Here is a 23,515-nt window from a genome sequence, read left to right as displayed (position 1 = left end):
AGATGATCACATGACCCCAGGACCCTGCAATAATAATAAAGGTGAGCCAGTTTTAAGTGGCTAAATTTTGATCATGTAAACATAGGTGGTAAATGTGAAAAAGGGTCACCTAAGTCACTTTTTTCAGCGCCTTGTAACTTCGAACGGGCATTAAATGAATGGTTGCAAGTTTGAGGATCACCGGTACTGAATTACCAAGGAACCTGGTTAACCGAAAGCCAGCTGGCTACATTTAGTGCGAGAAAGTCTGCGGTTTCCCACGTGAGAAATTGGGCAATAGGGCAAATTGCCTTTGCGGGGCTTGCCCGCTAGGGGGAGCTTGGCCCTCGCCGTTTATCTCCGACGGCTCCCTTCAAGCGACCGGGGAAGGAGTGGCCGGGAATCCTCAGGCGCACGAAGTCACGTGCAGCGGACGGTAAACTATAAAAGGCCGGGGAGGGGGCGGGACGAGGGACAAAAAGGGAGGGTGCGCGAAAACGAACGGCGGAGGAGGAATCCTTGGTTGGCGCTGCCCAAAGCGGTGAGCGGGAATCGCGACTTACAATAACTGGACTGCAATTTTAAAAAGCAAACCTATTAAGACTGAGGAGAGAGCGTAGGGATATTTACGCGCGTGGTCGCATAGCCCTTCCCCAATGCCCCGAGCCTAGCGGCCGGGTGGGCTGCGCCCCAAACATGGAGCTTTTTTGCAAAGGTTTCGTGCATGCAGCGGCGAGCGCTTCTTGCTTGGAACGGGATAATGCGTCCTGCTTGCTTGCGTCCTTTCCCCATTTCCACACCTGACATAGCGAGCCTTCTTTGGCGGCTTTGCATAAGCTGAGGCTTGACTTGGCTGCGCGCGAGCGGTAATTCGCTTCCCGGCTTCCTATTGTGTATACACTGACCGACACTTTTTGGTGTGGGTGGGGGGGAATCCTGTGTATGGATGAAGGTAGCCTGACAGTCCCCGTCCCCCCCAACACCTGAGGAGCGTCTGCTGTGACAATTTCTGGTTTGAACCATCTCAGCTGTTCGGCAAATTGCTCGGACCGGCTGCTTTGTGCAAACTTTGAAAGTCACGCCACAGTTATTAAAGTTGAGTTTAAAATAAACTAGTTCTCCCCCTCCCCTTTTAGCTAAACTTTTGAGTGCGAGTATTATCGATGGCTGAGTTTCCCTCTACATCTGTGCTAGGTGTGTCGCTTGCTTTTGGATCTAAACAGGCTGCAATTATTTTAAATTGCAATGTTTTTTTAATATTGATCCATGTTTGTTTTTGTTGGAAGCCGCCCTGAGTTCCTAGGAAGTTGGGCAGGATAGAGAGAGAGAGAGAGATCAGACAGACAGATATGTGAAAAAACCAAATTCACATACTTTACACTGAAAATACTACTACCTGGGGGGGCATAATCGTATGTTTTTCATGGTCCTTACAAACCCTGCATAAGGGGATGTACGTGATAAACCACAAATTGATTGAAGGACCTATCTCAGTTTTACAATAAAACGGGCTTTGGATTGACTTAGTTTCCTTCCCTGGAATTGCTGGAGATGAAGTTCAATCATTTGACCTGCTGTTGTATTGATATAATTCACAGGATTGTGAGATGTCTTCTTTTGCCTGGTCTGCTGCTAACATGGAAGCAGCCTTAGTTACAAGCTAATTGAATCCCCTCTGTTTGGCATTTGTGCTGGGTGATGATATTACAAGCAAAAGGTTAAGTAGACATGAACTGATTTCAGCAGAAACGCTCTCTTGCAACTTTAACTACTCAGCGGATAGTATTAGAGGACTCAGCATTTGCCCTTCCTATGCTCAGTATTTGCAAATAGAGTCGCCCTCTTTTTATATTCAGTCTTTCTTTATTGTGAAGGCTGCGGGATTTCGTGGGATTAGACACATGATGAAACTTAACACACCGATGGAAGATAAAGCTAACAGCCCTGCTTTCAACACACAAAATAATTCTTTTACAATGGAATTCTGGGAGTTGAAGTCCTTGTATCTTAAAGTTGCAAAGTTTGACAAACTGTCTTGCAACATACAGAAGCTGTTAGACTTTTAGCCAATTGATTTTACAGAAATTTGTTTCGTTTGACAGCAGGGGGGGGCATTACCATTTCTTAACTTTCCCAGTTCCCTCTTTAGGTTAACATTGAAAATATTACTATAGTAGTCAGTTTCTACAGATGAAATTCAGGACAACAGCAGAGACTAATTCCCCTGGGGATGCAAGACCTGGCAGTATACTTAGTCAGCCGTGAAAATAGTGTAAACAAAATACTGCATCTTATAGGATGGTAGTATAAAACAAAAGCTGTTTTCAATATGTCCAGACAAAAGGTGTTACTTAAGAAATTTAGAGCAGGTACTAATCAGACCTATAAGAAAGAAATTTTATATTTAATTATACACATACTAACTGCGGCTAGAATTATATATGCGCAAAATTGGAAGGGGGGAGAAATCCCCAAGGAAGAAGAAGTCATAGCAAAAATATTAGATTGCGCTGAAATGGATATGATGACAAGACGTTTAAATGATCAAGAAGATACTAAGTTCTATGAAACATGGAACAACGTTTATAAATGGATAGATAAGAAAAAATAAGATATATAAATTTACTTTTAGTTAATTTCTTGTATTTGTTTTTACCTGGGTAATAACAATGTTAACATTAGTTTAAACATACCGTTTGATGATTATGGTACAATTAGTTTACGTATAAGTAACATAGTAAGAATTTTGGTTTATATACATATATTGGTAAAAATTTGGAAAATTCTAACCCAAATATACTAGACTTTTTAATATTCAATATATATTTAACTATGTATTCTTTTTCTGTATTTGAATTTATACTTTCAAGATAAGCGGGGGAAATGTACCCCCACTTTATGTTTAATGTTTGTATGTGTGTTCGTCTATTTTAAGAAAAATTAATAAAAAATACTTAAAAAAAGAAAAGAAATTTAGAGCAGGTACAATGCGAAGCAGATAAATGAATAACAATAACAATGAGTTTTTCATTATGTCACCGAGTTTCTAAGACATGTTCCAAAACACATTACGGTAAATGCATAGTGATTTTCTCACATGTAAACATTGAAAGAATATAGTGCATTTTATTTTCTTCTAGCTATGTGTTGGTTTTGATTCCCCCCCCCTCACATGAAACCTTTAGGGGTGAAGAAATAATAAAATGTATTTGCTCCCCCTCCCCATTCCCTATGGCCTATGTTATCCTCTACATTGCTGATTTGGGAGTTTGCAAGTAATGCTCCAAGGCATGTTTTGAAATAAAAAGCGATGTTTAATTATAGGTCTGAGAACAGAAAGTACAGGTTGTAGAAGCAATTCAATTTCACTTGCTAATTCACATAAAAAAATTTAATTCTCCTGAAATTCAGAAAGTTATTAACCACTCCCCCCATTCTAAAACAACAGTAGCAAAAGATTAACATTCTAGCATAGAAAATATAAAACTACCATAGATTTTAAGCATTTGGAAAAACAGTGACATCCTCAGCTGGCATACCAGTTAACTGACAGACATTCCAAGCTCTGCCAAAGGAACGAGGTTTTAATGTTTTGCAATTACCGGTATGACAAATGCATAGATAAGATAAGCTGGACGTTTGATGTTTTCTAATGTGTTTCCTACTAAATACTGCTTGTTGTGATATGTACAGTAGTTTGCATTTGTAATGGGAAGTAAAACAGGTCCTTTCCCCTGGTCGAAGATACTTTGTTGAAAATAGAATATTTTGCTTTATCAAGAAGAACAGAACAGTTACTGATTTGCTATCTTTGTGGTCACAGTGTTTGCTGGACCTGGGTTCATGCCTTTGTTTAGTCATAGTTATTTTTCATCACTGCCACTGACATTGCCATTTCATACCCCAGAGCTCCATGCCCACATGCCACTTTCCCAGATCAATGTACAGGCCTCTTGCGGGAAATGATTGCAAATAGACTTGTTTCTGAATCCCAGAACTTGATGGAGCTAATGGTGGAATTGCCCACCATGTTGCTAGTCAGAAAACCCAGATGTTATGGCTGGATCCATACAACATTTGGCCTTTAGCTCAATCTTTACAATTGATTGTGGGGTTTTGGATGCTTGATTCTGCGTATTTCCTACTTTTGATGCTATATAGGTTACACTGCTCCATGTAAAACTGGAGTGCAGTTGGGAGAAACCCTTGGTTTAGCCATGGTCCTACCATTGAACATTTTCCAGAAATCAGAGTTGGTTGGGAATTAACTATAGATAAACCTTGGTATTCACAGGCTGTCGTGCATTTTAATAAATATATGGATGTAATTCATGATAGAATAGAAGAATAGGAACAGAACAGAACAGATTTTTTTATTGGCCAAGTGTGATTGGATACACAAGGAATTTGTCTTGGTTCATATGTTCTCAGTGTACATGTCCAGGTTGTTCTTGTGTCTAGTTGTTCTCGTGTGCAGTGCTCTATAGCGTCATTTTGGGGGTAGGAGTTGAAACAGTTTGTGTCCAAAATGTGAAGGGTCTGTAAATATTTTCACAGCCCTCTTAGCATTTCACCAAGGCAGACTTTGGCAGCACCATCTTGGATCAATATGCTGAATTGTCACCTCTGAAACTTTTTATGGTTCTTTGTTGAACCTAACTGGTGAGAATTTATGCCATACTGTTCTCTGAAAATGTTTAAAGGACTAAAAAGGAACTATCTATTCTTTATTTTTTATATTGATTTGCAATCAGTATCATTAGCTTGCCAGTTTTATGTCAGACACTATAGGATTTGGATTAGCCTTTTTTGGTAATTCAGATAAAATTTCTGAATTGCTGAGAAATTGCATTGCTGACGAATTGCTTTTTATTAGCAATGTTCTAGAGAAAACATTTGGATTTAAGCCCTACTAATACAACTCATAAGAAATCTCTGAGCCTGTTCTCATGACCAGTATTACTGCCAGATACAAGTTATTCAAAAGATTAGATCCGTTGAATGAAAAACTAATTAAAATGCTGTAATACCACTAAGATAATTGTTTTAAATTAATATTAGATATCTGTTGAACACCATTCACAACAAAGTATTAGATTATTCTGTATTCATAATACTGTATAACAAAAAGCATTTTTTAAAAATCTTGAATTCAACAATAGTACTTTGGAAGTGAACAGGAGCCTAATTTTTTTTAATTTTCTATTTTTTCACAAACCTTATACTGACATCCACACATATACCATAAATCATATCAAAGCATACATAATTATACAATTCTGTCCAATATGCCAAAAACAAATATTCTACTTTTGCATCTTTTGCACTTTTATCTCCTGTTTTTCCTCTATATTTCATACTACTCCCCTCCCTCTCTCTCCCCCTCTCTTCCCTCTACCTTCTTTCTCCCTCTCTCCCTCTTTCCTACTTCCCTCCTCCCTCTCTCCCCTTCCTTTCTACTTCCACTTCCTCCCTCTGGTCCTTCCCTGAGTATATCTAATCATAATCCACTTTATAGTTAACAGATGAACACCAAGGCAACTAGACACAAGAACAGTTTTTCCCGAATGCCATCACTCTACTAAACAAATAATTCCCTCAACACTGTCAGACTTTCTACGAAATCTGCACTTCTATTCTACTAGTTTTTCTCAACATTCCTATCACCCATTTCCTCCCATGTTGACTATGACTGTAACTTGTTGCTTATATCCTAAGATTTGTATTAATATTGCTTCTCCATTGCTTATTTGACCCCTATGACAATCATTAAGTGTTGTACCACATGATTCTTGACAAATGTATATTTTATTTTATGTACGCTGAGAGCATATGCACCAAGACAAATTCCTTGTGTGTCCAATCACACTTGGCCAATAAATTCTATTCTATTCTATTCTATGAACAAATCAAATCCCAAACTTCATTCCAACATCAGTGCTACTCTTAAACTTGGAAAACTTGAATATTTTTCGTTATCCCTATCTATATCTATATGGATAAGGATATGAATGATGAAAAATATACAAGTTTTCCAAGTTTAAGAATAGCACCAATGTTGAATGAAGTTAGAAGTGTGTGTGTGTGTGTGTGTTAATTGCTATAACTTATCTTCCATACACATTCATTGTCTCTTGTACTTCTTTTCTTATTTATCCTCCAAGTCCATCCTGTTTATATTTTAATTTTGAGCCATACTCCTCCCTTTCCTCAATTTATATCTCTACTCATTCTATTTTTTATTCTGTCATTTCTAAATACCCTACATTTCTAATCTCAAATCCCCCTTATTACTCAATATTTCTTATTTTAGTTCATCCTCAGTGTTTAAACATATTCTAATCTTGCCACTGTACATCCATCCATTGGCTGGTTAACATTACCAACTTCCCAATACAGTAATCCCTCGTTTTTCATGGGGAATGCGTTCCAAGACCACCCGTGAAAAAAGAATTTCCGTGAAGTAGAGAAAAGATATTTTATGTATTTAACGAGTATTTGGACTTTTAAAACCCACCCTTTGCATTAAACAGTCATTCTATAATGTTTCTCAGCTGGAACTATATGTGATATCTTACTAGTTTCTTTAATAGAGTGCTGTAGTACTGTAGAAGAATTTTATGAATTTTTAATGGATTTAATGGATTTAAGCCCCTTTGAAAACCCGTGAAGTAGCAAATCCGCAAAAGATGAATCGTGAAGTAGCGAGGGATTACTGTATACTATAATGCACGAATTATTAAAAATCTCTTCAACATGAAATCAAATTTATGGATTACGTAATCTTCTTCAAAAACATTTGCAAATAATAATTATACAATATAATTTATTGTATTCCTCCTTTATTTCTATAATCCGAGAGATTAAATAAATATTTCTATAATCTGAGAGATTAAATAAAGTCATATTTGTGTTTTAGCAAAGATGAGCACAGAAGCAGAGCAGCAGCTTCTCCACGATGCTAGAAATGGTAAAAATGAAGAAGTTCGACAACTGCTGGAGAACATGAAAAAAGGAGAGATTATTTTTAACATAAATTGCAAAGGTTGGTATAAACTACCTTACAAGGTTACCCGGAATAAGTAGAAGTGCAAAGGCTAGGGATTTTGGGTGGTGGTCACCGTTCCCCGTAAGCTGCGCGCGTGAGCACGCGCGCACCCCAAAATACCCCCCGCGCACCCTTTTCCATGGGCGCGCAATCCCCATCCCCCTGCCAGCCCTCGGGGGGGGCGGGGGCGGGGAGGCACCGGCAGTAGAAGGCGCTGCCCCCCGCCCGCCCGATCCATCCCCTCTCCTCCTCTTCCGCCGAACTGCCTGCTTGAGCCTCCCGTAGCTCCACCCCGCTTCGCCCTGCCTGTCATCCTCCGTTGTGTTTTTGGGGGGTGGGGAGTGGTGGGAAAGCCCTGTGCCGGCCAGGAAAGCCGGCTTTCCGAGAAAGCAGTGCGCCTTTTAAACACGCTGCTTTACTCCCCCCTGCCCAGGAAAGAGTTGCAAGAAAGCCGGCTTTCCCCCCCCCCCCCCCCGAAAACACAACGGAGGCCCAGGATGAAAGGCGAAACCGAGTGGAGCAACGGCGGCAGACCTCCGTTGTGTTTTCAGCTGGGGGGGGCAGGAGGACCTTCCTGGCTTTCCAGGGCAGCTGGCTTGAGCCTTGTGCCGGTCAGCAAAGCCAGCTGCACGCCGGAGACGTGGAGAGAAAGAAGGGAAAGAGAGGGAGGGAAAGAGGAGAGGACAGAAGGAGGGAGGGAGGGAAGGAATGGAGAGAAAAGTGAACGAGAGGGAGAGAGAAAGGGAGGAAGAGAGGAAGGAAGGGAGAGATAAATATAAAGGGAGAAAGAGAGGGAGAGGGAGGGGAAGAGGGGAAGGAAGGAAAAGAGAGAGACAAAGAGAAAAAAGTGGAAGGAAGAGAGAAGGAAAGAAAGGAAGGGAGAGAGAGAAGATAGGAAGGAAGAGAGAGTGAGAGAGCAAGAAAGAAAGAGGGAAAGAGGGAGAAACGCAGCATGTGTGGGGTGTGTGCGTGCGTGTGTGTGCCGCTGATGGTCCGGGAGCTGCAGCGTGTGCGTGGAGAGATGAAGGGAAAGAGGGAGAAACGCGGGGAGAAACGCAGCGTGTGTGGGGTGTGTGCACGTGTGTGTGTGCCGCCGATGGTCCGGGAGCTGCAGCGTGTGCGTGGAGAGATGAAGGGAAAGGGAGAAAGGCAGGGAGAAATGCAGCGTGTGTGGTGTGTGTGTGTGTGCCGCCAATGGTCCGGGAGCTGCAGCGTGTGTGTGTGTGTGTGTGTATGGGGGGGGGGGCGCCAATGCTAAGGCAGTCCGTCCGTGGTGGGGCTGCAGGGCAGGCACAGCAGCACAGGGAGAAAGAGGGAATTGAGATAAAGAGAGAGGGAGAGATGAAGGGAAAGAGGGAGAAAGGCAGGGACAGAAAGATAGAAAGGAAAGAGGGAGAGAAAGATAGAAAGGAAAGAGGGAGAAAGGAAAGAGGGAGGATGAGATAGACAGGAGGGAGAGGGGGGAAATAGGATAGAGAGAGGGAAAAGGAAGGGAGAGAAAGAGGGAGAAAGGCAGGGAGAGAAAGATAGAAAGTCTGGATGTACCAATAGGTATGGTTAATTTATTATATTTGATTTGTTCTAGCACCCACTTAAACACTGCAAACTACCTAAAATTAGCCTCTTACAACAGCTATTGCAAATTATAAATCTTTCCCTCTAGAAATACCAAGATGTATTTGAGAATGGACAAAGACAAAGATGGAATGGTCATCATCAATGTGAGAGACAGATGTGAGAAACTGTAATGCGAGCCAGACTTTTTTGACTTATTAAATACATTTATGAATATATTGGATATTGATAATATTTTTAATCTGAGACTGACAGACTAAACCTAAAGTTCTCGAATACATCTTGGTATTTCTAGAGGGAAAGATTTATAATTTGCAATGGCTGTTGTGAGAGGCTAATCTTAGTTAGTTTGGAGTGTTGAATGATTACTGTGTATTTGAAAATAAACTATTAAAAATATAGAATTATGGCTGCAAGAACTTGCTCATGTGTGATAGCGCACGCCCACACTTTCTTTCTTTCTTTCTTTCTTTCTTTCTTTCTTTCTTTCTTTATTCATTCATTCATTCATTCATTCATTCATTCATTTATTTATTTATTTATTTATACTTTTATGCCGCCCAGTCCCAAAGGGACTGCCACTCAGACACTATACTTTTCCGCCCACCCCGGAAAAAAAGTTAGAGGGAACACTGGTGGTGGTGGTTGTTATGTATGTTTTGTAGTTTTGGAAGAAGCCTACTATAAAATACTATTACTTATTGAAAGTAAAACAATTTTACAAGGCTATAGTAAATCTAAATGTGAATGTTGCAGGCCAGATAACTTGTTATAGTGCAAATACTCCTCAGTTAACAACCGTAATAAGTGTCAGCAACACTTAGCAGCCATTTAAAAGTTATAACAGACCCCTCTACTTACAATCTGGTTCTGAAGTTATGGCTGCTACAACAGCCTCTAGTCATTCACCCTAACAACTGACTGCAGGGATGTTGTAGTGATCCTCCTACCTCTCTCCCCCCAATCCTAATTCACCAAGTCCCAGCAGGCCTTGGGCTTAGTTCTCCCCTTCCCCCCATCACCCATTACACAGCTTTTGAAGATCTCTGAACCTCATGTTGGGAAAGAAGGCACGTCACTCGTCCTTAAGTTACGGGCTAACTCCTTGAAGCATTTTCCATTTTCAGCATGCCCACAATTCCTTAAAGTCATGCCAAAATGGCCGCCACTTCTAGGAGGCTGTAGTGCGGCCCAGGGACAGACCACTTCCCTAACATGGTCTGCATAGTGCTCTTGAGAGCTCCAGAAACTCTGGAGATCTTCAAAAGCGTAATGGGGTGGGAGTGGGAATGAGAAGAAGGTAGAGGTCAGGGCAAAACATCTATGGGGACATGGTGGGGGGAAGCAGCCCCAAGAGCTGTGGACACCCCAAGGGACAGGAAACAGACCACGGATATCTCAGGTGAGAGGAGCCTGGGAGAGGCAGATCTAGGCCTAGGTAGACCTCCCACCCATGTGGCATCCATGCTCCACTAAACAACCTTCACTTAATGACTGCATCAAAGAGAGCAAAGGTCATTAAGTAAGGCTGTCCACTTAACTGGCATCACCTCTTGCTAACGTAATGGATTAATACGTGATTAGCTTTTCTTGGCTTTCCAAATGCAGTAAATCTTAGCTCTCTTAATTCCTTGTCATCGTGGTCAGTGAAAGATATATTATCCCAAAACATTCGAGGCATGTTCATTTTTCATACATAGGTGTAATTAAGCATAGAGGTTCCCTTTAGCCAAAGTCCTTCAGTTCAAAAATGTATGTAAGAACATCTAGTTTCTAGAGCTTGTGTACATCAAAGGGAATGTAAGAAGAGCTTTACTGAATCAGGTTTGCAGGCCATATTATTTATTGATTTGATTTAATTTGATTTTATTTGATTTGTATGCCACCCTTCTCCAAGGACTTGGGGCGGCTTACAGCATATAATATTACAATATAACACAAAGGAAAATCTAATTAAATTTAAAATTACAGTTTAAAAGTCCAATATTTAAAAACCATCATACTAGTTCAGTCATACAACATATATCTCATTTCATTGGCCAGGGGGCTGAGACCTAATTGCCCCAAGCCAGGCGACATAGGTGGGTCTTAAGACTCTTACCGAAGGCAAGGAAGGTGAGGACAGTGCGAATCTTCAAGGGGGACCTGATTCCAGAGGACCGGGGCCCTCACAGAGGAGGCTCTTCCTCTAGGCCCCGCCAAGCGACATTTTCTGGTTGACAGGACCTGGAGAAGGCCAACTCTGTGGGATTTAGTATTGTTTAACACTGCAGTGAACCAGATGCATTAAGGAAGCACACAGACACAAGTAGGAGAATCCAGGTAGTCCTCCACTTTCAACCACAATAGAGATTGGAATTTCTGTTGTGAGTTAGTATGGTTGTAAAGTGAGTCATCACAAGACCAGGCTGAATTTTATGTTTTGCTGCGATTGCTAAGTGAATCATATCATTAAGCAAATCACATGATCATTAAGCAAATCCACCTTTCCCAAAAAAATTTTGGGGGGTGGGGTGTTTTGAAACTGGAAAGGTGACGTAATTGTGATCACATGACTCCAGGATGCTGCAACCAATTATTAACATGGAATCAGTTGCCAAGCCCCTGAATTATGATTAAGGGACCAGAGTGGATGATGCTATGTTCCTAAGTGTGAGGATAGGTCATAAATACATTTTCCCTAGGCCATCTTAACTTTTAAGTGTTATATTAAATGAACTGTCATATGTCAAGGACTACTTCGGTAGCCTGCTGCTGCTTATTGAAAGCTTTTATTTAAGACATGTCACCTTTAATTTAGATGATACTGCGGCCTACCAGATTTGTAGATAGTGATAGCCAGGTTGGTCATATTTTTGTCCAACCACTTTGAAATTAGTTTAAATTAGAAAATGTCACCACACCTGATGGAAGGACAGTTTTAACTATGAAAAGAATATATTTCTAAAATTTACATTCTAAATAATTCTTGCTTCAATTTTATTCCCACCACATTGTGAGGCAGATTGGTTATTATTTCCTTTTTGTTCTGTCGGGCTCTCTGGTACACTCCTCCCAAAAATTCACAGGTACAAATTTCAGACACACACACGTTTGAAAATTCAAAACAATGTTCTTTATAATGAAAATTCACTTAATTAAACTAAGCCCTCTTTTTGTATAGCAAAGAGCACTGGTCTCCAAACAAATTGGTAATTTGTGCAAGTCCCATCAGTTCTGTGATACTTAGCTTGCAGCTGTGAGGCAATTCGCAGTCCTTCTTCTTTCACAAAGTGAAACACACTTTGCTCTCGGTTAGTTTCAAAGCGGGGGGAAATCAGCACACAAAGATCAAAGTCAGCAAAGCAGTCATGAAAAACAACGATCAGATAATCCTCCACAATGGCCAAACCCACAGGCTGCTATTTATAGCAGCCTCACTAATTACCGCAGCCCCACCCAACCACAGGTGGCCTCATTTTCTTTGATAATAATCTCTCAGTTGTTGTTTCCTATGCATCGCTCTCCGCATGCGTGGCTGTATCATTAACTCTTGTTCTGAATCCAAGGAGGAGCTAGATAATTGATCTCCTTCTGAGCTGTCTGCCACACTCTCCTCCTCCCTGTCACTCATGTCTTCTTGGTCAGAGGAGCCTTCATCAGCAGATTCAACCGGGGGCAAAACAGGCCTGCAGCATGTGGATGTCTCCCCCACATCCACAGTCCTTGGGGCAGGAGCTGGGCCAGAGCTAACCACAACACTTTTAATCCTGTATTCCAGTTAATAATAATAATATAACAACACTCGACTCATTTCTACCCAGGTTATTGATTTTATCTTAGACCGAACACTACAGACAACTGTTTTCCTGCATAAATACATTTAATATTTTGCTATTGTTATCTCCTAATGTCTGGTTATCACCTAATTTTGAAACAATCAACATAAAAAATCCTTTCAATTTCCTTTTGATTTTTAGGTGCTGAATAGTATTTTGTTGTAAATTTTGACTTTACTGCCAGTTTTGCATCCTGTTTGTGTAACTGCATGTACAACCAGAAATATCCAAATCCTGTTGGTTAATTGCTAAAAAGGGTGATCTAATAAGGGTTCTTTTTTTTACTTGTGTGTATACAGGAAGAAGCAAATCAAACTTCGGCTGGACACCTCTTCATCTTGCATGCTATTTTGGACATACCGTTGTTGTCAAGGATTTGTTGGAGGTAGAACAGCTTATTATCTCCAATAATTAATATCTACATGCAAGAACAATAAAAATGGAGATGTGGCAGATTTTAATTAGATATCAAGTACCTTGAGTGGATAACCAAAACCTAAAAAGTTTTGTTTTAAGAGAAACCATTTAGAAAGTTTATATTCCCCAAAATATAATATTGTTACGAAGAAAATCGGGTGGAGTGCCTAAAGATTCACCATTCTCCCCACTACCAATTTAACCTCTACATTAAACAAATGAGGTCATTTGTTACGGTAAGAAAAGTTTTCCAAAGAGGGTCCATCTACCAATAATGCTTGATTTATTACCAGATGCTTAGCAACATTCACAGTTATAACCGACCTGAAAAGAGGATTTATGATGTGAAATTCTGAAGGTCAAGTCCCCTCTGGTCACATGACCAAACTGGGTATTTGTCGTTGTTTGCCACATTCCACAGTCACATGACCACATTTTATGGCAATTTTGTCAAAAAACGACATTTCCAGTTTTCAACAAAATCACATCTATAAGCGAACCATTGTTTGCCTTAACAATCATGCTGTTTGCTTAAGGACAATGGTGATTCACTGAATAACTGCTGCAAAAAAAGTTCATAAAATCGGGTTGGTTGCATGAACAACAGGAATAACATTTTTTATATTTATTTATTTATTCAATTTTTATGCTGCCCTTCTCCTTAGACTCAGGGCGGCTTACAACATGTTAGCAATAGCACTTTTTAACAGAGCCAGCATATTGCCCCCAGAATCCGTGTCCTCATTTTACCCACCTCGGAAGGATGGAAGGCTGAGTCAACCTTGAGCCGGTGATGAGATTTGAACAACTGACCTTCAGATCTACAGTCAGCTTCAGTGGTCTGCAGTACAGCACTCTACCTGCTGTGCCACCCCGGCTCTGTATATATTTTCCCATAGTGCTTTACAGCACTCTCTGGGTGGTTTACCAAGTCAGCATATTGTTCTCAATAATCTGGGTTCTCATTTTACTGACCTCTGAAGAATGGAATACTGAGTCAACCTTGAGGCCCATCAGAATTGAACTTCAAGCTATGGACAGAGTTTGCCTGCAATACTGCACTCTAACCACTGTGCCATCAGGGCTCTTGCAACGTATTTTACAACCCTTGCAATTTACAAAGGTCGTAGGCAGGCTGCACAATGATCATATATCAAGGACTACCTGTATCATGTCGCCAAAAGTCAAGATTTTAATCGATCGCTACTTTGAATGCCATACACTCCTGAAAAACTATCTCTCTCTTTATAGGCTGGTGCTGATGTAAATGTGCTAAATGATATGGGGGACACTCCTCTGCATCGTGCATCCTTCACAGGACGCAAGGTAAAAAGGATAAGTATGCAACTAAAATTCAGAATTCTATTGCTTCCCTAAGCTTTCCTGTTTATTAGATGCTTCACTCACCAACTTTCTGCTTTAACTTAGACTTAGAAATGAGTGTACAGTGATCCCTCAATTTTTGTGGGTTCAAACTTTGCGAAACAGCTATACCACGGTTTTTCAAAAAATATTAATTAAAAAATACTCCGCAGTTTTTTTCTATACCACTGTTTTTCCACCCGATGACGTCATACGTCATCACCAAGAGTCACTTCTCTCTCTCTCTCTCTCTCTTTTCTGTCATTCTCTGCTTCAATCATTTTCTCATTTCTCTTTTTTTCTCAACTTTTTTCTATCATTTCTCTCTCTCTCTCTCTCTCTCTCTCTTTCTCCCTCTCTCCTTTCTATCTTGCTCTGTCTGTTGCTCTCTCTTTGTGACAACGCCTGCCCCGCCTCTCCTGCAGCCCCCTCGCTGACAGCTGGGACGAAAGCGCTCTCAGCTAAGGGACTGCGAGAGGGGGGGGGGGCGGGCATTCTCAAAGCGCTCAGAGCGGTTAGCGGCCGAATGAGGAAGACGAGAAGCCATAGCCGCCAGCGCTGCTGCAGGAGGACTTGTGCCCCAAGAAAGCCGGTGAGAGGGGCGGATCGGGCAGGCGGGGGTTAGCGTGAGGGGGCCGGAGGCGCTGGGGGGGCGGGGGTAGCCGACATTCAAAACAATCTTTGCCGGCCTCCGCACTTTCGTCACTCCCCACCCCACAACTTCAGGCCCGGCTCCTTGCGCGGCCTTGGAAAAGGGTACGCGGGGGTAGTTTTTGGCTGTCCATAGCCAAAAATTGTGTTTTTACTTCCGTATCTCTACTTCGCGGAAATTTGACTTTCGCAGGCAATCTGGGAACGCAACCCCTGCGAAAATCGAGGGATCACTGTATTGCTTGGTTCACACAGTTTCCAATTATGGAATCATTCATCAGGTTCGTTAAATAAAAAACCAGTGTGGATTTATATACCCTACTAAGTAAAAGTAAATTCTATTGCTGCTTAGCATGATGTGTGAACCCAGCCTCTTTTAAATTGCTAATGGTCTTCGTTCTTTGAAAAAAAAAATGTGAAGCAAGCTAAAAGCAGATACTGGGTGCTGCACTTGTCTTTCAGGAGGTGGTTATGCTGCTTTTAGAATGTGATGCTGATACTTTCATTGTGAACGGGAATGGACAAACTGCAAAAGAAGTTACCCATGATAAAGAAATAAGAGAGATGCTGGAAGGTATTCATTCTGTATCATGTATGAATTTGAGATAACTGGAACTAAAATTCTACTAGGGCTCGTTAAAGCTATTTCATAGAAACATAGAAGACTGACGGCAGAAAAAGACCTCGTGGTCCATCTAGTCTGCCCTTATACTATTTCCTGTATTTTTATCTTAGGATGGATATATGTTTATCCCAGGCCTGTTTAAATTCAGTTACTGTGGATTTACCAACCACGTCTGCTGGAAGTTTGTTCCAAGAATCTACTACTGTTTCAGTAAAATAATATTTTCTCATGTTGCTTTTGATCTTTCCCCCAACTAACTTCAGATTGTGTCCCCTTGTTCTTGTGTTCACTTTCCTATTAAAAACACTTCCCTCCTGAACCTTATTTAACCCTTTAACATATGTAAATGTTTCAATCATGTCCCCCCTTTTCCTTCTGTCCTCCAGACTATACAGATTGAGTTCATTAAGTCTTTCCTGATACGTTTTTATTTATTTATTTATTATTTGGATTTGTATGCCGCCCCTCTCCGAAGACTCGGGGCGGCTCACAAGTGAAAAAACAATCCAATACATAATCCAATTAATTAAAATATTAAAAGTTTAAAAAAACCCTATACTAACATACACACACACAAGCATACCATGTATAAATTCAGCGGGCCCAGGGGGAGATGTTTAGTTTCCCCATGCCTGACGGCAAAGGTGGGTTTTGAGAAGTTTACGGAAGGCAGGAAGAGTAGGGGCAGTTCTGATCTCCGGGGGGAGTTGGTTCCAGAGAGTCGGTGCCGCCACAGAGAAGGCTCTCCCCCTGGGGCCCGCCAACCGACATTGTTTAGTTGACGGGACCCGGAGAAGGCCCACACTGTGGGACCTAATCGGTCGCTGGGATTCGTGCGGCAGAAGGCGGTCTCGGAGATATTCTGGTCCGATGCCATGAAGGGCTTTAAAGGTCATAACCAACACTTTGAATTGTGACCGGAAACTGATCGGCAGCCAATGCAGACTGCGGAGTGATGGTGAAACATGGGCATACCTGGGTAAGCCCATGACTGCTCTCGCAGCTGCATTCTGCACGATCTGAAGTTTCCGAACACTTTTCTTAAGACCTTCCACCATTCTTGTAGCCCGTCTTTGGACCCATTCAATTTTGTCAATATCTTTTTGTAGGTGAGGTCTCCAGAACTGAACACAGTATTCCAAATATGGTCTCACCAGCGCTCTATATAGCAGGATCACAATCTCCCTCTTCCTACTTGTTATACCTCTAGCTATGCAGCCAAGCATCCTACTTGCTTTTCCTACCCCCCGGCCACACTGCTCACCCATTCTGAGACTGTCAGAAATCACTTCCCCTAAATCCTTCTCTTCTGAAGTTTTTGCTAACATAGAACTGCCAATACAATAGTCAGATTGAGGATTCCTTTTCCCCATGTGCATTATTTTACATTTGGAAACATTAAACTGCAGTTTCCATTGCTTTGACCATTTATCTAGTAAAGCTAAATCATTTACCATAGTACAGACGCTTCCAGGAATATCAACCCTATTGCACACTTTAGAGTCATCGGCAAATAGGCAAACCTTCCCTACCAAACCTTCCCCTATGTCACTCACAAACATATTAAAAAGAATAGGACCCAGAACAGACCCTTGTGGCAGACCGCTTGTAACCTGTCTCTCACTCAGTCTCAAAAAAGAGCTTTTTTTCCTTAGATGATAATTGGGTAAGATGACTGAGGACTGGTTACTTAAAGGCAATTGGAAACTGAGCTTGCATTGCATCATCATATGTGGCACAATCTTCTCCCTTTCAGCACTAAAATACATACTCAGGTAAACATCTACACACTAGCCAAGGGCTTCTTTCCACTCTCTTTCATGCTTCCATGTGTTTGTGATTAAAAACTAATTTCCCTTGGCAGCATGATCTAAGAGTTAGAAGATTGCTATCAGAGTGTGTGAAAGTACAGAGATTTTTCAATCTAATTACCTTAAGAATCCTCTAGCCTTCATTGTATGATGTATAAGGAACATAAAGTAAGCATAATAGCAAATATGTTCTATGTATGTGGCATCTTTTACTCAGATCCTTTCCGTTAGTAAGAAAAGGAATTTGTTGGCTTGCTGTTGCAATAATGTAGGTAAAGAAAACTGAAGCTGTTTGGCTTGTTACACAGGTTAGCTTTACATATCTAATTAGCTTTTTCATCAGCTGATAAATCCTGCATTATCAAATTTCCTGGTGTCTGAAAACATGCAGGTCCCCAGAAGGAACATGGACATTGAAAATATGAACTACGTGTAGTTGGTGTACAGTAATCTAAAGGAAGCTCTGACTTCACAGGGAAGTTTTAAAGAGTTAGAAATGTACAAAAAGGAAAAAAGCAAACTCTTAACCGGAAGTCTTCAAATGTGACCATTTTTAAATTTGTGGACTTCAATGCCCAGAATTCTCCAGCAATCTACGTTGGACGGAGAGTTCTGGGAGTTGAAGTCCACAAGTCGTAACAGTTGCCAAGTTTGGGGAACCCTGCTCTTAACTGGGGTCTAGCTTCAGGCTAAGACTGAGTAAGCAGTGACCTTGGGTATCAAATTAGGAGATGCCAACACTGCCTTCCTTCCAAATCATTCTGAAATGATGAAGTCCTTGGTGTTCTTTGAGCCTAGTTGTTGACTTGAGACATTTCATTACCCAACTAGGTAACATCCATGTGATTTGTAGGCTTTTCTTCCTGTTTATATACAATAGTGTGACTTAATCTCTTACAGGAGTGTGGTTTTCTAAAAGCCACAAATCTTTGTATTGGCAGGGAGGGGTCCATAAATGGATGTGACTTAGGGCCACACCATGTCTTGTGGTGCTGCATTTATATATTCACATAAAAATCACATTCTAGTGTGGGAAAACAGGTTAATTGATGAAATAATTTCAGAACTATAAAACAGTGCCTAATTTCTCTTCCTATTCAATATTACTTCATACAGTTAAGATTTCTCTGCAGGCAACTACTGACAGGAACTGCTCAATTTTGCCTCCCTTTACATTTTCCCTTGTCGTTTTGAATTTCATGTGTCATTAACATCAATAATTTGAATCTGCTATGGAGTTTCACAATATGATGTGACTGATACCAGGAAGAAGGGAAGCCTGTGGTTTTGTCAGGTTGCCGTGGGTGTAATTTGCATATATTGCATACAAGGTTGTTTCCTTGGTGGTCAACTTAGTGCTTAAAAACATCAGCTCGGGATATGCATCCAGGTAACCCAAGATGCAACATAAAATTGACCCTGAGCTGTTCCCCAAGCACTGCTAATAAGAAGTTGGTACAATTGGAAATAATGAGATCTGAGTCTTGAGAGTTCATGTATGCCAACTACCATATTTTTCAGAGTATAAGACATACCTTTTTCTCCCCCAAAAGAATGTGGAAATGTTGGTGCGTCCTATATACCAAATACAGCCGTTTTTGGCCTCCCAAAGCCCCGCCCCCATTTTTGCACAAAGGGTACCCAGAGGGCTTTGGAGGCCCTGAAACCTCAGGGGCTGGGGCAAGGCAAAAACATCCCTGTTTTTGCCTTCCCCCAGCAGCTCTCAGGATATCTGCAAGACCGCCTTCTGCCACACGAATCCCAGCGACCGGTTAGGTCCCACAGAGTTGGCCTTTTTCCAGGTCCCGTCAACTAAACAATGTCATCTGGTGGGACCCAGGGGAAGAGCCTTCTCTGTGGTGGCTCTGACCCTCTGGAACCAGCTCCCCCCAGAGATCAGGATTGCCCCCACCCTCCTTGCCTTTCGTAAACTTCTTCAAACCCACCTCTGCCGTCAGGCATGGGGGAATTTAAACATCTCCCCCTTGCCCATGTAGTTTTTGTGTATGATTCGATTGTGTGTTGTTATTGGGGTTTCTTTTTTGGACTTTTTAATCTAAAACTGTAATCTAGATTTTTAAATATTAGATTTGTTACTATGTACTGTTCTTCACCATTGTTGTGAGCCACCCTGAGTCTGCGGAGAGGGCGGCATATAAATCCAATAAATCTAATATAATCTCAGGAGGCCTCCCAAATCCTCTGCCCACCCCATTTTTGAAAACAAATGGGTGAAAAATGGGCTGCTTTTTGCAAAAAAAGGGGGGGGGCATTTTTGCCTTCTCCCCAGTCCTCAGGAGGTCTCTGCAGGCCTCCTAAACCCTCTCCCACCATTTTTACAAAAAACTGTTAAAAAGGGCCCATTTTGAGAAAAACAGGGTGCGCAGAGGATTTAGGAGGCCTGCAGAGAGTGTTCCTGGGGGTTGGGGGAAGGCAAAAAAAAATTATTACCTCTTTGAAATCTTGGTACGTCTTATACACTGGTGCGTCTTATAGTTCAAAAATGCAGTATGTAGTTCACCATTGGTACTGATCCTACTGCAACCCTTACCACTGCAAATACACTTTAAGAGTAGAAAGTTTAATTTAACCTCCTGCTTCTATTGAAGTGGAGAGTCTTCGGAGAGGGACGGCATACAAATCTAATTAATAATAATAATAATGAAGGCATGCAGCCCTCCTTCAGTGGGTCGCCCTCTAGGGAAGGCACTGCATGCCATAATTGTCACATCAGAATGAAATGACAGAGAGAATGTTTTCTCGATGGGAGGACGACCCTGAATAGATCAAGGTGTCTCCTATTTATTGTGTTTTCACAGTTCTGACATGTGGTACAGAATAACCAATTCGGCAAAGCATTAAGCCATCCTCTAGCTCAGGGGTAGGGAACGTTGGCTCTTCTGTGACTTGTGGACTTCAACTCCCAGAATTCCTGAGCTAGCATGATTGGCTCAGGAATTCTGGGAGTTGAAGTCCACAAGTCATAGAAGAGCCAACGTTCCCTACCCCTGCTCTAGCTACTATTCATTCCTTTCACCATATAAGGCTTCCCTTTACGTAATTAATGGAAGCTACATTCTTTGCCTTTTTCCTGGATTGGAATGAGAGTGAGGCATATATATTTCCTTATATGGAAGTTAGCCATAGGTTTTTCTTCATCTTGTATACCAAGTCCATACATGGTCTGCAGCTTGCTTAATCAGCCTAGACTTTGCTGCCTTTCCATAGAGGAAGAATTTAAGATTTTATTCAGCACATAATTAGGCTTATAACATAACTCTCCAGCAATATCTTATTCCTTAATTTCAGTGCTTATAAATCTATGATTACAACATAATAATAATAATAATAATAATAATAATAATTACTGTTTTTTGAAAGCCAACAATCCAAAACTCTTGACATTCTTTTAATTGATTGTTTTTATTTAGCTGTGGAAAGGACTCAAGAAAGAAAGCTGGAGGAACTTCTCCTACAAGCTGCACGAGAAGGAGAAACGGGAAAAGTTGCTGCACTGGTATACTATACACAATACCATCATCATTCTCACTTTGAAATATAATGTTAAATGCTTAATGAAAACTAGATGAGAGGTGTAACTTAGTGGAATGATCAAGAGGCCTAATTGAGATTCTTGCCTCTAATCCTGGTTGGCTGTCCCTAGAGTATCTGAAGAGATAGCACTCTGAAAGTGTATGGCTGTAATAAATAATGTTTTTATAACTCTCTGTAGTTAAACAGATCAAATCCTCCTGACATCAACTGTACTGATCAGATGGGAAACACACCGTTGCATTGTGCAGCCTATCGTGCCCATAAGCACTGTGCTTTGAAGCTCCTAAAATGTGGAGCAGATACTAATGTAAAGAACAAAAATGGTACGTAACATACCTTCATTTAATGAGGTCAGCCGTCCCCTATAAATCTAAGCATAAAGCAAATAGAAATAAAGTACACTGCTAAAAAAAAAGGGAACACCTAAACAACACAATATGACTCCAAGTAAATGAAACTTCTGTGAAATCAAACTGTCCACTTAGGAAGCAACACTGATTGACAATCAATTTTACATGCTGTTGTGCACATTCAACTTTGTACAGAACAAATATTTCACTTATTCAGATCTAGGATGTGTTATTTGAGTGTTCCCTTTATTTTTTTGAGCATTATATATTGTTTACAATTGAGCCAATTATACATATTTTGGCATTGTAAAGAACTTGCAACTCTGTATTATACAATGTTAAATAAGTACGAAAGTAAATTTGGTAAATTAACTACCGGATGTTGCTGAACACAAATTCCTTTTAATCCTATCACAGTCCTTAGGAAACCATGTTTGAGAAAACCAAATTCTTAGAGGAGTTGGAACCTGTTAGCAAAATAAAAATATAAAAGGAACGTGTGCTAATTGGTACATTGAAAAGGCCATCTTAAAATGCCTGGATTTTACTAAATTTTATCAAAGTGTCTATGGCAATGTAATTGATTATTTTTAGTAAAACAAATATTTTTTGAAGATAGCGATAGTAGAAGGTTGGGCAAATAATTTGAGATTTGTTAATTATGAATATATTACACAGCTAGTCCTTGTGATGGACGATCACAACTGAGCCCAAGATTTCTGTTACCAAGTGAGACATTTGTTAAGTGAATTTTGCCCCATCTTACCATTTTTATCGCCACAGTTGCTAAAGTGAATCACTGCAGTTGTTAAATTAGTAACGTCGTTATTAAGTGAATCTGGCTTTCCCATTGACTTTGCTTGTCAGACAGTCTCAAAGGGGGAATCACCTGGCCCCAGGATACTGCAACAGTCTTGAATATGAGTCAGTTGCCAAGTGCCCAAATTTTGATCACACGACCATAGAGATGCTGCAATGGTCATAAATGCGAAAAATTGTCATAAATCACTTTTTTTTTCAGTGTCATTGTAACTTCAAACAGTCACTAAATGAGCTGTTGTAAGTTGAGGAGTGCCTGTATTTATTACTTATATGTGTGTGTGTGTATCGGGTGGATTCCCATTCCTGCCACCACCAATGCGCTGCACACACAGTTTCGTTTCTGCACGTCCTAGTGTGTTTTTGCTTCTGCACATGCACAGGAAGCAAATTTGGTGCAGGGATGTTCATGCAAGAGAAATTTTGGTGATTTTTTTTTTGCTTCCGCGCATGCGCAAAAGCAAAAAAATTGCCAAAATCTCACATGCGCACATGTTCCCTGATGAGATTTTGCTTCCTGCGCATGCGCAGAAGCAAAAATACACTGGGATGCAGGACAGGTGAAGCTGCTCGACTTTTGCTACCAGTGCGTCATCCTTTACCATTACAGTAGCAACCCACTACTGATATGTATGTACCATATTTTTGCTGATAATGAAAAGGAAGGGAAACTAGTATAGATCTATTTCAAGTTAGTTTGCTCTCATCCGCTAGCCATATCCTTACCGGGATTTGAACCTGGGGGTTCTGCCTGTAAGGCAGTTGCTTTAACCTCTAAACCACAGGTTCTTCTCCTCTCAGCTTGTACCAGGGAAGAGTTTTTTTCTGTCCACACATAAACACACACACATATACACATGACTATCATTTTCCCCTCGTTTCTGAAATACAGTGATACCTCGTCTTACGAACTTAATTGGTTCCGGGACGAGGTTTGTAAGGTGAAAAGTTTGTAAGACGAAACAATGTTTCCCATAGGAATCAATGGGAAAGCGATTAATGCGTGCAAGCCCAAAACTCAGCCCTTTTGCCAGCTGAAGCGCCCGTTTTTGCGCTGCTGGGATTCCCCTGAGGCTCCCCTCCATGGGAAACCCCACCTCCGGACTTTCATGGTTTTGTGATGCTGCAGGATAATCCCAACAGGAGAATCCCAGCAGTGCAAAAACGGGTGCTTCGCTGGCAATGGAAGTCCGGAGGTGGGGTTTCCCAGCGAGGGGAGCCTCAGCGAAATTGCAGCATCGCAAAAACACAGAAGTTCTCGAATCCCCACCTCCGGACTTCCATGTTTTTGTGATGCTTCTGATCTGGAACCTTGACCACTACACTAAACTGGTTTTTAATTGCTCACATTCAATTAAATACATTTTGATCTCACTGAAACAAGTTTTGCTGTTTACTTTTATCTAATATCTGAAACTTTTCAGATAGTAAAATTGTATAGTGTTATGTTTGTGTGATATTTTGAAGATGCCATTTAAACTCTGCCTCGAAGCAGAATAGCAGCC

At 41.0% G+C, this 23,515-nt stretch overlaps 1 protein-coding gene across 3 annotated transcripts in view; it reads left to right on the top strand.

Annotated features, from left to right (window-relative positions):
* The first annotated feature begins 362 nt into the window (after positions 1-362).
* The window catches only part of OSBPL1A (oxysterol binding protein like 1A), an 88,357-nt gene continuing 65,204 nt past the window's right edge, over positions 363-23,515 (top strand). Inside the window, exons 1-7 of one of the 3 annotated variants that reach the window (XM_070747643.1) lie at positions 363-520; positions 6,899-7,024; positions 12,720-12,805; positions 14,089-14,163; positions 15,313-15,424; positions 20,718-20,803; positions 21,020-21,164. In XM_070747643.1, the coding sequence (XP_070603744.1) occupies positions 6,904-7,024; positions 12,720-12,805; positions 14,089-14,163; positions 15,313-15,424; positions 20,718-20,803; positions 21,020-21,164 (625 nt within the window). In that variant the 5' untranslated portion in view covers positions 363-520; positions 6,899-6,903. The remainder of the gene's footprint in view (positions 521-6,898; positions 7,025-12,719; positions 12,806-14,088; positions 14,164-15,312; positions 15,425-20,717; positions 20,804-21,019; positions 21,165-23,515) is intronic. The other 2 variants (XM_070747645.1, XM_070747644.1) reach the window with 2 other exon arrangements.

This window comes from Erythrolamprus reginae, chromosome 3 (assembly GCF_031021105.1).
Source record: "Erythrolamprus reginae isolate rEryReg1 chromosome 3, rEryReg1.hap1, whole genome shotgun sequence".
Classification (NCBI taxonomy): Eukaryota; Metazoa; Chordata; class Lepidosauria; order Squamata; family Dipsadidae; genus Erythrolamprus; species Erythrolamprus reginae.
This window is presented reverse-complemented; position numbering and strand designations above follow the sequence as displayed.